Raw genomic sequence first — 15,130 nt, forward strand, 5'->3', positions numbered from 1 at the left:
AAAAATGTTTAAGATCTCTCAACAAGAATTCACAGGGTTGCAGCTAGAGTTGGTGGCAAACGCCTATAACTCAGGAGACTGAAAGTTTAAGGATAGCCTGGGCAATTTTGTGACACCCTGTTTCAATATTTAAAAGGTGGCAGGTAGGGATGTCTCTCAGTGCCTAGCATGTGTGAGGTCCTGTGTATGATCCCTTGTACAGGGGGGAAAATCATAGGTTGCTTTTTAAATAAAAATGCCCTTAATGTCCATGTTCTCTCCTTTTTGCACAATTTAAAAACATCTTGTCTTAATATCCCTTTTAAAAATTTTTTGGTTTGAGCAATTTTGTGTAATTTCCCTCCATATTTGGGGGGATATGGGGAAAGTATATTTTGATAACTTATTTTGAATACTAAAAACAAATAGTTTTTCTGGAGAATTGAAGTTTTGAAATTGTTCTGAGGGATATCTAGTCATAAGAATAATTGTCTTTCTAGTTTTAGCTAATTGCAGTGTGAAATTAAAAATGACACTTTAATTTTTATAGTGCCTCTCAACCATTAATATGTTAATTTTTCCTTTATAACTTGACTTTTTTTTTTTTTTGTATTAGGTTGCATAATTGTGACTTCATAATGAGCTTTCTTTTTCTGATTGAGAAATGTTCTAGTTCAGGGCAGCAGAGGCTGCTTTTCCTCATCTCTGCATGCACACATGTGCATTCATTTTTACCTGTGAATTTTCACTGAGTCAGGGCAAAATCAATCTATAAATACAGAATGTGCTAGAGAAGGCATCCAAACAAAAACTCATTTTTACCAGAGGTGTGTTTCTAAATGATGTGCTGCTAACTCCAGCTAATGAAGATTTTATTTCTTAATTGGATATAATTCATTGCTTCTGATACAACCTTAACCTAGCCTGTGCTCAGTCTTTGTATTGAGGGTGCTCAGCTGGTCAAAATGTTAACCCATACCAAATTAGCCATGGGTTTTAGGCTTTCTGGAAGAATGTAGCTCATATACTTGAAAGAGAATTTGAGCCTTGAATTTCTACTTCAAAAACATAACTTTGGTACTAGGGATGTAGCTCAGTGGTAGAATGCTTGCCTGGCATGTGTGAATCCCTGATATTGATCCCTAGCACTGGATGGATGGATAGATGGGTAAACAAACAAATCAGCAGATATTTCTATTTTAGCTTTTTTGTTGTTATGACTAAAACACCCAACAAGAACAAATTAGAGGAGAAAATTTTGGGGGGTTTATGGTTCCAGAGGTCTCAGTCTTTAGATGGCTTCAGTGCTCTGGGCCCAAGGTGAGGCAACATGTCCTGGGGGAATGACTTGGCAGAGGAAAACTCCTGGCAGGTCAGGAAGCAGAAAGAGAGGAAGGGGAAGGGAACTCAGGGAGAACAGTCCTTCCAGTGACCCACCTCCTCACCTCCTCCAGCTAAACTCACCTCCCTATAGCTACCACTGAATCTGCCCAGTTAGACTAGGATGGACCAGTCAGGTTACAGCTCTCCTAATCTAAGTATTCACCTGAATATTCTTGCATTAACAGGAGCTTTTGGGGGATACTGCATATCTATAACAATAACTATCCCCATTTTTTTCTCATCAGTCTATCTATATTTCACCTTGAAGTTCTCTAGAATTTGTTTAAATTTGACTTCTTACAAGTATTTTAAAAATGGTTTTGTGATTTTCTCACTTGTTTTTATCCAAATTAAAATAATTTTCACATCGTCTCGTTTTGTACAGGCCATTTCTAGCATTTGCCTTTATACAGGAGGAAGCACACCTTCTTGAGAAATATTCTGAATTTTGCAGTACTATGTGTTCATACTACTTTCAGTACCTTTGAAGCACCATTTGACTCTTTCTGTTATCATATTATTTGGGAATTTTAAGTTTCAAACACTGTCTGTTTAAAGCCTGTTTTATGTGACCATTGTGTTTCTCTATAAAGAGGCACTGACTTTTCCTAGGTTCTTGAACTGCATGGTGATTCAGAGGAATTGAATGTTAGTTGTTTTAGTCAGCTTTTTCACTATTGTGACTGAATGACCTGACAAGAACAATTTTAGAGGAGGAAAAGTTTCTTTGGGGACTTATGGTTTCAGAGGTTTCAGTCCTTAGCAGGCTTCATTCCTTGGAGCTCAAGGTGAGGCTGAACATCATGGCAGAAGAGTGTGGTAGAGGGAAGCAATTCAAGACATCACACCAGGAAGCAGAGAAAGTGCTGCTCAACAGGGACAAAATATTAAACCCCACATGCATGCTCCCAGGGACCCGTCTCCTCCAACCACACCCTGTCTCCTGCAGTTCCCACTCAGTTAATCCCTATGGAGGGATTAATTCACTGATTGGGTTAAGGATCTCATAACCTAGTCATTTTTTTTCTTGCATTGTCTCACACGTGAGCTTGTGGGGGACACCTCATATCCAAACCATAACATTAGTGATCTGGAACTATCTGTCTTTAAAAAATGAGTTTTAATGAGTAGCATTTCATTCTACTGCCCTCACTACTGACCTTTCTTTAGAGATCAATAAATTGCAGATGTCAGAATTTTCTCAATAATAAAAATTTCTCTTGATTAAAAATAGGAAATCCAGTTTCATTTTAGAACGTCTACTGCTTGATATTAAAGACTCAAATCAATGTGTATAATCACAGTTTATGTAAATTAGTTATACTTGCAAGGAGATAGTAAGAAATCATTAATCATTCCAGAGTTTGCTGTTTCCTCCCTGCTTGGATTGTAGTAGGAGTGAAGGATACCTGTGATAGTTCAGTAAGAGCGTGGAGGAAAGTTGTGTAAATGATACATTTGCAAAATTGTAATCTTTTAGTTGATTTTTTCCAGTGGAGCTTGGAAAGTGAAAAAGTACATCTTTTATGGTTCTATTCAGATACTCTGTTTAATTTTTTTTGCAGCTTTTCATGCAACACCTAACACATACAAGCGGAAGAACACAGAAACAGCTCTAGACAACAAACCTTGTGGACCACAGTGTTATCAGCATTTGGTAAGATTTAGTGCTTTGTTATTCCAGAGGGTTCTTGAGAAGGCTTATTACTTTTATACTTTGATGGAAGTGATGAAGACAGATATGTGTTGTCTGTACCCATACTTCTCTGGCCACCTGACAGGCAGTTTTCTCATGCATATTTCTTTCATAGCTTATGTACTGCACAGTTTAGTTCTTGTTAACCTTAGATTATTCTGTGTTTATCTGTTTATTTCTTTGGCAACATTTCAGGGTCTTTAGGATCAAGGATCCTACGCCTTCCACAAAGTGAAGTACAGATAGCCCACTTAGACATCAGGAGCTCAGTAATCATATGCAGCAGTTCCTAGACCTTTCTCAGAGCAGTATCCCTCCTGTGAGTGGTAGGTAGGCCCTCTGTAGTTTGAGCTATGCCCTAGACCCCAGAGTTGTGTTTTTCTTTTTTCTTTCTTTCTTTTTTTTTTTTTTTTTTAAGTGATGGAGAAAAGGTAAGGGGTTAGGAAAATATGAGGTAGAAAAGTTGTTTTTTACGGGTACTATCTTATTTTTACCATTTCCCCTCTTTGAACCAAGCCACTCCTACCTAGGAACTAAATGGGTATATATTGCCTGTTGGATTTTGGACAGAAGATTCATTGAATGGCACCTGCAGAAGGTATCCTATTTTTAAGCAATTTGGTTTTTGTAGAATGAAGTATAAAACTGTTGGCTACTCTCAAACTTCTCCCTTCTATTTCCGCTAAAAAAAAAAAAAAATGGAATTCTTGAACACTGTTTTATAATATGCAGAAATTTATTTGGCTCATCTGAAATATTTCTGTGGTCTTTCTATAAACCATGCTTTTACCATTGTTTTATACTTTCTGAGACTGGATTATTGTATTTAAGAATGCAAAATATAGCCCTATAGTCTTGTTCCTATAGTTCTTTTCATGTCTTCCTGTGACATTGCATCCTTCACAGGAAAAAAAAAAAAAAAAAAGGATGGTTTTAGTAGTAGAAAGAAAGTGAGAGTCATGCATGTTTGTGTTTTTCTTGTATACTTTATTTCTGAAAAGAGGTATACATTACCTTACACCCTGGAATAGAAAGTCTGACTTGATGCACATTTGATATGTGATTCTTTTAGTAAAGAGTCACTTTTAAGTAGACTGTGCGTGTATATGTAGAGAAAGCTGTTATATAAAAAGTTCAGTGTTTTATATTTTGAGATACTATATTTTAACTCAATTATAATCTGTTAATATGTTCCACAAATTCGTCATGTAGAATTGTCTTGCCTGATTCTGTACTACTGTAGCAATATTTTGAACCCATACTTATCTTTCTGAAATTTTCAAACCATCAAAGGCAGATCAATAACAAGTATATTTAGATATGCAAAGGATTGTTTGCAGTAGATATTATAATACATTTCCTGACTAACTTGCCTTATGCAATGTCTTTTTTTTTCCCCTCTTCCACCAAAATGAGTTTTACAACTTTACCCTGATGTCTACGTTTTTTCATTTTGTAGGAGGGAGCAAAGGAGTTCGCTGCTGCCCTCACAGCTGAGAGGATAAAGACCCCACCAAAACGCACAGGGGGCCGCAGAAGGGGGCGGCTTCCCAATAACAGCAGCAGGCCCAGCACCCCCACCATCAATGTGCTGGAGTCAAAGGACACAGACAGTGACAGGGAAGCAGGGACTGAAACTGGGGGAGAGAACAACGATAAAGAAGAGGAGGAGAAAAAAGATGAAACTTCCAGCTCCTCTGGTAAGACACAGCTGATATTTGGGCTTTACTATTGCTTTGCAAGCTGGGGAGATAGCTCAGTTGGTAGAGTGCTTGCCTTGTAAGCACTAAGGCCCTGGGTTCGATCCCCAGCACCAAAAAAAAAAAAAAAAAAAACAAAACTATTGCTTTGCAAGTTCATATTGTGACAGATTAAGGATGCTTAATGCTTTGAAAACTTTTCTGGGTTGGTTACTTTTCACTGTATGAGTTGAGACCAGAGAATTTGCTCAAGGTTATGTGGCTGTGTTGTAACTGCCATCTGCCCCCTTCGCCTGCCCTGTCACAGGTTACTGGACATTCTCATGCCTTGTGCCATTTTCCTTTCTCCATCTTTCTCATACAGGGTGTCATGAAATTTAGGTACTTTGGTTTAATATTCTTGGTGTCCTATGAGTTTTGGTTAGAGAGAAAACAAGAACTACTGATGAGTTACTGTTTTACTGATTGATTTTAGCTGTCCTTTCAACTATGCATAATTGTAGTCATACCATTTGTGTTCATTTTAGAAGGTCGTGTACCAACTTCATGGTTTTTGCTGGTGGGGTCTTGGTATCGTTTCTAGCCCTAGTTTATTTTAAAAATATGATTAACTTCCTCTTATTTTCTTAAGCACACTCTGAATTTTACTTATTACTATTTCTGATCACCATTTCTTGACCAGTACTTGTGTTTGGTTTTATAGAAGCAAATTCTCGATGTCAAACACCAATAAAGATGAAGCCAAATATCGAACCTCCTGAGAATGTGGAGTGGAGCGGTGCCGAAGCCTCTATGTTCAGAGTCCTCATTGGCACTTACTATGATAACTTCTGTGCCATTGCTAGGTTAATTGGGACCAAAACATGTAGACAGGTAAGCAGATCTGATAAAATGGCTATAAGAGCTTCAAATATAGGGATATAATATGTACCTCATTGTGCAGACAAAAGAAAATTCTTGGTTATTAAGTTCCTATTGCTCTTCTGAAAATAATTTTGTCCCTTATGAGAGAAATGACTGAAAATTATTCTTCAGTCGAGTTACCAAATTTCCCCACTTCAGATATTTAAGTTGGACATGGTGGATTTAAAAATCCAGTAACAATTTAAACTTGACATCATCATAGTCTTGACCAGAATGTGACTGGTCACCTGTGTTTTGAGGGATGTGATTTCTGCTCTTCACCCAGCAGCACAGGAATGACAAAGACCTTTTTTCCTGTTATGCACAAGGTCCCTTATTAAGCAGAATGTTCTGATGACTCTGTGCCTTGTGCCTCGTCAGGTGTACGAGTTTAGAGTCAAAGAATCCAGCATCATAGCTCCAGCTCCTGCTGAGGATGTTGACACTCCCCCAAGAAAGAAGAAAAGGAAACATAGGTATGTGCTGTAGGGTGGCTGAGAAGCCACATGGGCAGGGGCTGCATATAGGTCACCTTGCAAGCATAGAGGTTCATTTTCACTTGACCTGTTAAAGAGAGATCTGTAGAATCTTGTTTCTAACTGGCAATTGCTAGTATTTTTCTATAAAATAAAGCAACTTCAGTAAATTTGGCATGTTAAGAGTCATAAAAATTATGATTAACTTCAATTTTGGTTAAGAAAAACATTTAGCTTTTGGATGAAGACTACATAAACAATTACCTTAGCCATTTGTTGTGAACTGTTCTAAAATGCGCTCCTGCTGTGAGCTCTGTGCTAGTCTTTAGAAGTGTCTTTAGTTCTGGGAGCCTGGTTTCCTAGGTATGTGCCACTGCATTCTGAGATTTTTAGGGTCACCCTTATCTAAGCGCAAAGGCTGTGGTGATGAATGTGAAGTGCAGTGCTTCCAGGTACATTTGATCTGTAAGCACAGAGCCAGGGAAATCACCAATGGACACTCCTTTCCCTAACTCACTTTTTTTAAACGAGAAGCATGTTTGGGTTGGTAAGGGAGCAATTGGATTATGTTTCAGAAATTGTGTATAGGCTCATGTTGTGTTTTGTTACACTTCTTTAATAAGTAATTTAGAATTTAAAGAAATCAGAAATTTTTCCCACAGGAATTTAAACTTTAGGAGATGCTTCTGAATTTTTCATTGAATTATTTCTGACCATGTCGATGGTTAATGATGCCTGGCATTACAGAAAGCACTACTGTCTTTATTATTATATAATCTGAATCAGAATAAATCAGTAGTAGATGGGCACACCTGCCACATGAAGCCTGGCTGCTTCTAAGTCCTGACCAGGTGATGTGGAAGAATATAGGAAGTGGTGTCCTGGCTGGCCTGGCACAGCAACCTGAGTGAGCAAGCTATTCCTGAATCACTCTGAGCTGGAGGCAAATAGAAGCTGGGTAGCATATGACTCTTCTTGGCTTTCAAGTGCTTGTATTAATGGCGCACATAGAGCCAGTTAAGTAGTGCCTGACTGGATTTTTAGCTTTGACTCCCAGCTTCACAGAAGTTTGTTTTGTTTTGTTTTTGCAGGTTATGGGCTGCACACTGCAGAAAGATACAACTGAAAAAGGGTTAGCATCTTTCAATTTAACTTTACTATTAGCTTAAAAATGTCTACTTTGTTCTCATTTGTTTTGGAATAGTAACTGGATTGGAGTTTGGGCTATTCTAATTTAATTGACCTCTGTACATAAAACCAGTTTAAATGGAAGATAGCTATTGATGAATCTCTAGTCAGTTCTCTTTTGGAAAGTATAAGGTGACCGGATGGAGTGAGTCAGAAGTGCTAAAGGAGAAGCACTTTGGAAATGGGACTGAGATGTGAAGTGAAACTCTCAGACACTTGGTGGGTGGGAGGCGATTTCCATCATCATTTAGTAGACAGGACTATGTGTAGAATCATAAGTATAGTAAAGGGAATATAATAAAAGCAAGCTCCAGGGGTAGCAGAGAAGAATGTCTCTTGTTAATTGCGATGACCATTTCCCATCTCCTTGGATTCATTGGCTGTGTGCTGTTATCTTTATTCAGACGGCTCCTCTAACCATGTTTACAACTATCAACCCTGTGACCACCCACGGCAGCCTTGTGACAGTTCGTGCCCTTGTGTGATAGCACAAAATTTTTGTGAAAAGTTTTGTCAATGTAGTTCAGAGTGTAAGTATTTGTTGCTTTGATGCAATTGTATGAGAACTAAATAGGCCTTTGGGCAGTAATTTAAAGATGTGATTTGAAACAAAGCATAAGGACATGGGAGTGCTCCCTTGTTGCTTACTGCAGGGAAGTTATTTATTCTGCAAATATTTATTGAACCTGTAACTGCCCTTTGCTAGCATTTAGTTGATCTCCAGGTAATATGTGTGTGTGTGCATATGTACATGCCAGTTAGTCAGAATTAAAGCACTTGATTCTTGTTTTTTCTTCAATTATTTAAATTAAATCACAGTAAAGCAGGCAAATAATGGAAGAGGAATTTATAGAGATAGCTAAACAAATATTTTGGGTAAAATTTTTGTCAGTTAGAAGGGTTCTCGTCTTCAGAATGAAGAAAAGAGTCCCATAAGGGGAGTGGACTTTGGTAGTTGTTTAGTAAAGCTGCAAATAAAGCTTGGACCCTACAGAAGGGTTAGAACAATGGGCCTTTGGAATGGTTTAGAACTGTGGATCCTCTTTAGTCCAGACTCTCCCTTCACACTTATAAGTCATAGAACTTTAAATTCATATACCATTTAATAAATAAAAAATGGAAAATAAGAACTCAGTGGTGGTCTTTCTCAGTCCTAATGGCTTCACTTTTGTTATTAACTTTATCTCCTCATCGATACAGTGGGCCAATAAGGTGGTTGTGAGGGGTTCAATGAGTCAGTCAGGTGTCCAGCCCAGTACTTGTTCTGGCCTTTTATGCATGTTTTTTGCATATGGTGACAACTTTGATAGTCATGGTGGTGGTGATGAAGAACATTATCTCCGAAGGTCAAAACCGCTTTCCTGGGTGCCGTTGCAAAGCTCAATGCAACACCAAGCAGTGCCCGTGCTATCTGGCTGTTCGAGAGTGTGACCCTGACCTCTGTCTTACATGTGGAGCTGCTGACCATTGGGACAGTAAAAATGTGTCCTGCAAGAACTGCAGTATTCAGCGGGGCTCCAAAAAGGTAAGACATAGTCACTTCTGGAAGATGGTTGTTGGTTAACTCTTTGATGTCAGGATAGGCTTAGGCCGTTTAACTGTGAGTAAGGTGCAAGTGACCCCTGATGGTGCAGCTAACCAGGGAGAGTGGTTGGTTTTCTTTGGGCTTTTTTTATTTAGAGACAGGGTCTTACTGAGTTGCTTAGGGCCTCTCCAAGTTGTTGAGGCTGTCTTTGAATTCTCAATCCTCCTGCCTCAGCCTCCCAAGCTACTTGCTGGGATTATAGGTGTGTGCCACCACACCTGGCTCATGTCTTACTTAGGTGGTAAGATAAACCCAGAGTTTTAAGAAATAGCCATTAATGGTATCAGATTTGGGATAAGAGGCATGTTTCTACTTGTTTAATAGATGATTTGACTTTCTTTTTAAATTTAGTTAACAGAATTAGAAGTTTTGTCTCAATGTACAAAAATGGTGATTTCTATCAGAATGTAGAAGACCAATTTTCATCAAATAATATTTTAAAATTCCTTTTTGTGCAGAATCAGAGATAAAATTTCCCATGGCAAATTTTTGTATACTTAACTCCTATTTCTTTAATAACCTTGAAACCACCCAGCCAGGAGTTATGAAGCCTAGGAATTGCAGGTAGGCAACTTTTAAAAATGTAGCAGCCAAATACCGAGCAAAAGAAACTTTAACAACTTATAGTACTAGAAAAATTCAGTATTCTCATTTTTGCAGGGCATGCAATAGTTGTTTTCTCAATCCTTTTATAATGGTATAATAGCTGACATTTGTTAGGTATTTAATATATGGCAGACACTGAGTGCTTTCTGTATTAATTAATTAATCCTCATAATCCCGCGAGTTAGGAATAACTGTTAACCCCATTTCGTAGATCAGGACACAAGACTTGCGTCAAGGAGTAGGGGCTGAATCCTGGGTGCTGTGACCCCAAACTCCTTGCTGCTGACCTCTGCACCCTTACTTGCTCTTCTACTTGTGTGATGTAGGCACATTTCAGGTGGTTGAACCATTACCTGATTGAGATCACCCCGCTGTTAGGAGGTCCTCCCCCACTTTTTTTTTTTTTTTTTTTTTTTTTTTTTTTAAAGAAATCCTGCCCTCGGCAAAACATTCCTCTTGTTTTTCTTCCCTTGTGTCTTTGAACCAACATCTGTGTTCGTTGCAGATCTGACCTGCATTAGTGGTGCAGGGTGGTTTTCTTTGTAGGCATTTGGATCATTTTCTCTAGGTGGCTGCTTACCTGTTCAGATTAACAGGTCACAGTGATGCTGGCTCAGTTAGTTGGGATGCACCTGTTCAGACCTAAAGGTCTCCTAAGCCCTACTCTGCTTGCCATTGTAGGACGCTCTCCTCCCTTGCTTGTTCAGAAAATGGTGATCCTGTTCCTACTGATAAGTTCTCCTTGTTAACATCTTTTACCTCTCAAAACAGAAAACTATATAGATACTTTTACCCACTGGTTTTCATTTACATAGTAATAGTTAGTTAGTCTCCTGATCAGAAATTAACTTATTTGGGTAATTTTGACAGGTGAATGGAGAATGAACCCAAATAGGAATAGATCAGAAGTTTGGATGACAAGGAAGCCTTTTAAAGATCACACAAAGATTCTGAATGAAAGCATGAGCCATAATGAAAAGTCAGTGTTTGGAAACCAATTCTTAACCAAGCAGTTGACAGCAGTGGCATCTTGGCACTCTCTATCACAAGTAAGATGCAGGACTGATGAGGTTAGAGAACTACTTCATGACAGTTTTTCATGTTATCATGAGGAGGAAGTGCTGCGAAGAACAAATCCAAAAGAAATCTATCAGGGAGGAAATGTCAGGGTCTCCAGAGGAAAGAACACCAGTGAAGAACCAGAATGTGCTGGGGACTTGAATTAGTAATAGAAGGAAAGTGGAGGAAAAGGCGTGGAGAGAATTGTTAGTGTCCTCATATAATAAGTTCAGGTTGAAAGTGAATCACTCAAGGAGTCAAGGACTGAAAGGGGGAAGTAAATGTGCAGCAGTCCTCACATTCACTACTGCCAGAGGAGAGCCGTAACTCCAGAGGGCATTTTTGTGTAAGGCGGAGGATAGTTGGATATTTTACTTTTCCTCTATTTTAAAAAAACATAACATTATTTTTGTAGTTTGCTGGCCATACTCAGATATTGTGGTTTTCGGGTTTTTTTGGTGGTACTGGGGACTGAACCCAGGGGCACTTACCACTGAGCCACATTCCCAGCCCTTTTTATTTTCAGACAGGGTCTTGCTAAGTTGTGCAGGTCCTCACTAAATCCATGAGGCTGTGCTTGAACTTGCAATCCTCTTCCCTTAGCCTCCTGAGTCACTGGGATTACAGACATGTACCAATTTAATGTTTTCATACTTACTAAATCTTCTTGTGTACTGAGTTGTTTCTCTGATGATAGCTTTGTTTTCATTCTTTGTCTCTCTTTTTTTGATTATGTGATTGTTTTATTCTCTAGCATTTACTGCTGGCACCATCTGATGTGGCAGGCTGGGGGATTTTTATCAAAGATCCTGTACAGAAAAATGAATTCATCTCGGAATACTGTGGAGAGGTAAGTCACGGCATGCTAATCACCTGCGTTCAGGTGCCTCTCTTTATAAGAGCATGTGGCGCTGAGAATCGTACCCAGGGCCTCACACGTGCTAGGCGAGTTGTTCTACTGCTGAGACACAACCCCAGCCAGTCCACTGTGTTTGACTAATGAACTAATATAAAATGCTTTGCAGGTTGGGCTTATTTCATGCTTGTGAATTGGTTTGTTTAGTAACAGTCCTGCTTTAGTTGTAGGTCATATTTTTATCACTTGGGGACAAGATAGGGAACAAGCTTTGCTATGTTGAGTCTGTCTATCTTAATCTACAAAATTGTTGACAAGGACCTCAAAATAATAGCGTCATTAATAGCCTACCTTTTTAGTTGTAGGGCTTGGGGAAAAAACTGTTGGGCATTGAAGCTGTAGTTTATATTGTTTACTCTTTTTTTTTTTTTCTTTAAACACTTTTTTCCAAGCATAATTACCTTCCATATGGAAATACCTTTGATTTTAATCAGTGTGCAGACTGAATGGAGAAGAGATTGGCAATAGTGACACCTTTTGGAGTCTTCCCAAGACGGTCCAATGTTCTCTTGCACTCTCGTTAGTTCTACCAGGCCTAATCACCTACTCTAAAGACATTTCTTCCTGTGTCTTTTTAGATTATTTCTCAAGATGAAGCAGACAGAAGAGGGAAAGTGTATGATAAATACATGTGCAGCTTTCTGTTCAACTTGAACAATGGTAAGTCTCTCAGATATAAGGCATTTAGTCCTTTTGAGTTTGTTTGGGAGCCTTCTGCTGGCTGAGCATTGGAAATGAAGTCAGAGGCATCAGGGTGCCTGGAGGAGGGATCCCGAGGAGCAACTCCTGATCCCTCATCTGGTTCAGGTGAGGTTGCCTGCTTAAAAGGAACTGGAGCAGGGTAATTTCTCAGGGAGCAGATGGATATAGGAATCAGTCTCTGCAATCCCACCATCTGTGGGTTGGGGCTGCCTCAGACTGGCTCTGAGGAGCCATACTTGAAACACCAAGGAAGCAAGAGCAGCAGGGATACAAAGAACTTGAGGGTTGAACAGATCAGTGCAGCACACTTCCGATCTTACTTCTGACTGGAAAGGGTGGGGAGCACCGGATTGGAAGCACCTCCCAGACTTTCCCCAGACGTTATCCACAGACTATGAGAATGGTGGCTGCTCCTTTTCTAGCTGTGGCGGTGAGCGTCTGTAGTGGGGTTATGCAAAGATGCAGGTGTGCTCGATGTGAGAGATTCGAACCCGTCAGCTGGACCAAGTAGAAGAGCCGTTGTGTCCTATTAATGAGTTCCATCACAACATTTGTAGAATTTTAAATGTGAAAATGCCTGTTCTTGATGTGGGAGGAAATTTAGATTACATTTCCTGACCGTGTTTTACTTGGAATGATAGCATTTGAGACCGTCAGTCATCTTACATTATCAAGGATGAATTCTAAACTAGAACAGCATTTTCTTCCAAATGCCATTTATACTGAATGGGTTGACTTCAAAAGCAAATAAGTCATTCATACTCTGAAGAACTGTAATCAGTTATTTCCAGAATCATAACATTATAACTGAAATGATTCACTGGGTTGTGATTGCTTTTTCTCTTTAGATTTTGTGGTGGATGCAACCCGCAAGGGTAACAAAATTCGTTTTGCAAATCATTCAGTAAATCCTAACTGCTATGCAAAAGGTACGTATTTTATGAACTTAGAATTCCCTGTGCGGTCCAGGGATAATGGGCTGGAATTCTGGGCAGTCTGTTCTATGAACATGTTGTTTTATTAACCTCCTGGCCTGCCTCTGTGCTAGCTGCCCACTCACCTGTGTCTCTCCTTCCAGTTATGATGGTTAATGGCGATCACAGGATAGGCATCTTTGCTAAGAGAGCCATCCAGACTGGTGAAGAGCTGTTTTTTGACTACAGGTTGGTAAAGTACATTTCTAGAGTGCTCTAAGAGCTTTTTGAACCTGTCTTATGGACTGTGTACAAAAGCTGTTTTTCAGTCTTTGGTAGATCTGCCAGAGGGTCATTCTTTTTTGACGGTCAGTCACTGCTTTGAGCATGGTTGGGGAGCTGCTTATGCTGCCCTCGTATTAATTATACAAGTAATGCTTATTTACGAATACAATAAAATTCATGCAGAAAGGCCTGTTTCTCACCTTGTTGACAGCTGGGACCATTCCAGGTCACATAAGCATCAACACGCTTGTAATACATCATTAATACTTCAAAAGTCAGGCACTGTGGCAGATAGCTACCTGGTTATCTTGTGGGTCCTTTCCAGGGGAGAAGCTGTTGAGGTAGTGGGACAAGCAGCCCCTCAGGCCTGAGGGCTGCTGGTTTACACCATCAGACTCTGGGGTAAATGTGACATTTAATATTTATTTACATGTGATCAGATGAAGATTTCTAAAGAATGCCTGAGACTGAATATAGTGGGGCCCCCCATGTTCCTGGTGTTCCTGGTTCTGGTGGCAGCCTGCCGCATGGGCACAGGAGAACTGAATGACACCCACACGATTCCAGTAACCATCCTCTCCTGCTAGCAGCTTCATTCCATGCTCACTTTGAGCAAGTGCAGTGGGCAGTTTTGGGGTGGGAGGCAAAACTGCCAGTGTCCCAGTTGAGGGTGGCTGGAGGCTCCACCCACTGGTGGGATTCAGAAGTGCCTTGGCATGTGCTAGAGTTCAGAGGGCAGCCGTTCGCGCCCTGTTTAGTAGGGGCTTCAGATCTTCACAGATCATGGTTCTCTCTCCCTTTTGCTTTCTCAGTATTAGTTCCATGATGCGGAGCTGCCCCTGGGGCAGTTTGCCAAGGTCCCGGGAGGGCCGGAGGAAGGCTGGAGGAACTCTTGTAGTCGTGGGCTTGTCCGCTTCAGAATGTGGTAGCGTCTCACCTAGATGACCAGCGGCACAGCTTTCCCACCTGCAGCTGTGTAATTGGGGTGTGTCCATCTCACACGTGTTGGCTACGTGGTCATTTCCTTTTTCGTGTCATTTCAGATACAGCCAGGCTGATGCCCTGAAGTATGTGGGCATCGAAAGAGAAATGGAAATCCCTTGACCTCTGCTACCTCCTCTTCCCTCTCCTCTGAAACAGCTGCCTTAGCTTCAGGAACCTCGAGTACTGTGGGCAATTTAGAAAAAGAAAATGCAGTTTGAGAATTCTAAATTTGCAAAGTACTGTAACAGTAATTTATAGTAATGAGTATAAAAATCAACTTTTTATTGCCTTTTCACCAGCTGCAAAGTGTTTTGTACCAGTGAATTTTTGCAATAATGCAGTATGGTACATTTTTCAACTTTGAATAAAGAATACTTGAACTTCTTCTTGTCAGCTGTCATCAAGCGTCTACTCTGGGAAAGGACTGTCCCACTGGGAATGGCTACACCATTACTCCTTGATGCTGTAGTTGCTTATCACTCTTGACTTAGTATTGCCTGTTGGCATCTTAGGCAGTCATTAATTTGCCTATTACTAAATACATATTTATAGATTATATTATAGCATAACAGTTTGTCCAGCAATACTCTAATTGTTAATAGCATCTGCAAATATATAGAAGAGATACTATGAGTAACACTGACATCCTGGGATTCCTGTGAAGAGCTTGATCTTACAAAAGGCCAGGGTGGGATATGTCCCAAACAGCTGTGAAAAAATTAACCTGATTCAGTTCTCTTAAGTGACAAGAATT

At 39.9% G+C, this 15,130-nt stretch overlaps 1 protein-coding gene across 7 annotated transcripts in view; it reads left to right on the forward strand.

Moving 5' to 3' along the window:
• The window catches only part of Ezh2 (enhancer of zeste 2 polycomb repressive complex 2 subunit), a 74,965-nt gene extending 60,212 nt beyond the window's left edge, over positions 1-14,753 (forward strand). For all 7 annotated transcript variants that reach the window (XM_047562311.1, XM_047562314.1, XM_047562313.1 and 4 more), the window contains 12 exons: positions 2,928-3,019; positions 4,518-4,758; positions 5,462-5,631; positions 6,043-6,137; positions 7,229-7,269; positions 7,730-7,855; positions 8,672-8,850; positions 11,330-11,425; positions 12,070-12,151; positions 13,042-13,122; positions 13,272-13,356; positions 14,436-14,753. In XM_047562311.1, the coding sequence (XP_047418267.1) occupies positions 2,928-3,019; positions 4,518-4,758; positions 5,462-5,631; positions 6,043-6,137; positions 7,229-7,269; positions 7,730-7,855; positions 8,672-8,850; positions 11,330-11,425; positions 12,070-12,151; positions 13,042-13,122; positions 13,272-13,356; positions 14,436-14,496 (1,349 nt within the window). In that variant the 3' untranslated portion in view covers positions 14,497-14,753. The remainder of the gene's footprint in view (positions 1-2,927; positions 3,020-4,517; positions 4,759-5,461; positions 5,632-6,042; positions 6,138-7,228; positions 7,270-7,729; positions 7,856-8,671; positions 8,851-11,329; positions 11,426-12,069; positions 12,152-13,041; positions 13,123-13,271; positions 13,357-14,435) is intronic.
• Positions 14,754-15,130: the final 377 nt, after the last annotated feature.

This window comes from Sciurus carolinensis, chromosome 8 (genome assembly GCF_902686445.1).
Source record: "Sciurus carolinensis chromosome 8, mSciCar1.2, whole genome shotgun sequence".
Classification (NCBI taxonomy): Eukaryota; Metazoa; Chordata; class Mammalia; order Rodentia; family Sciuridae; genus Sciurus; species Sciurus carolinensis.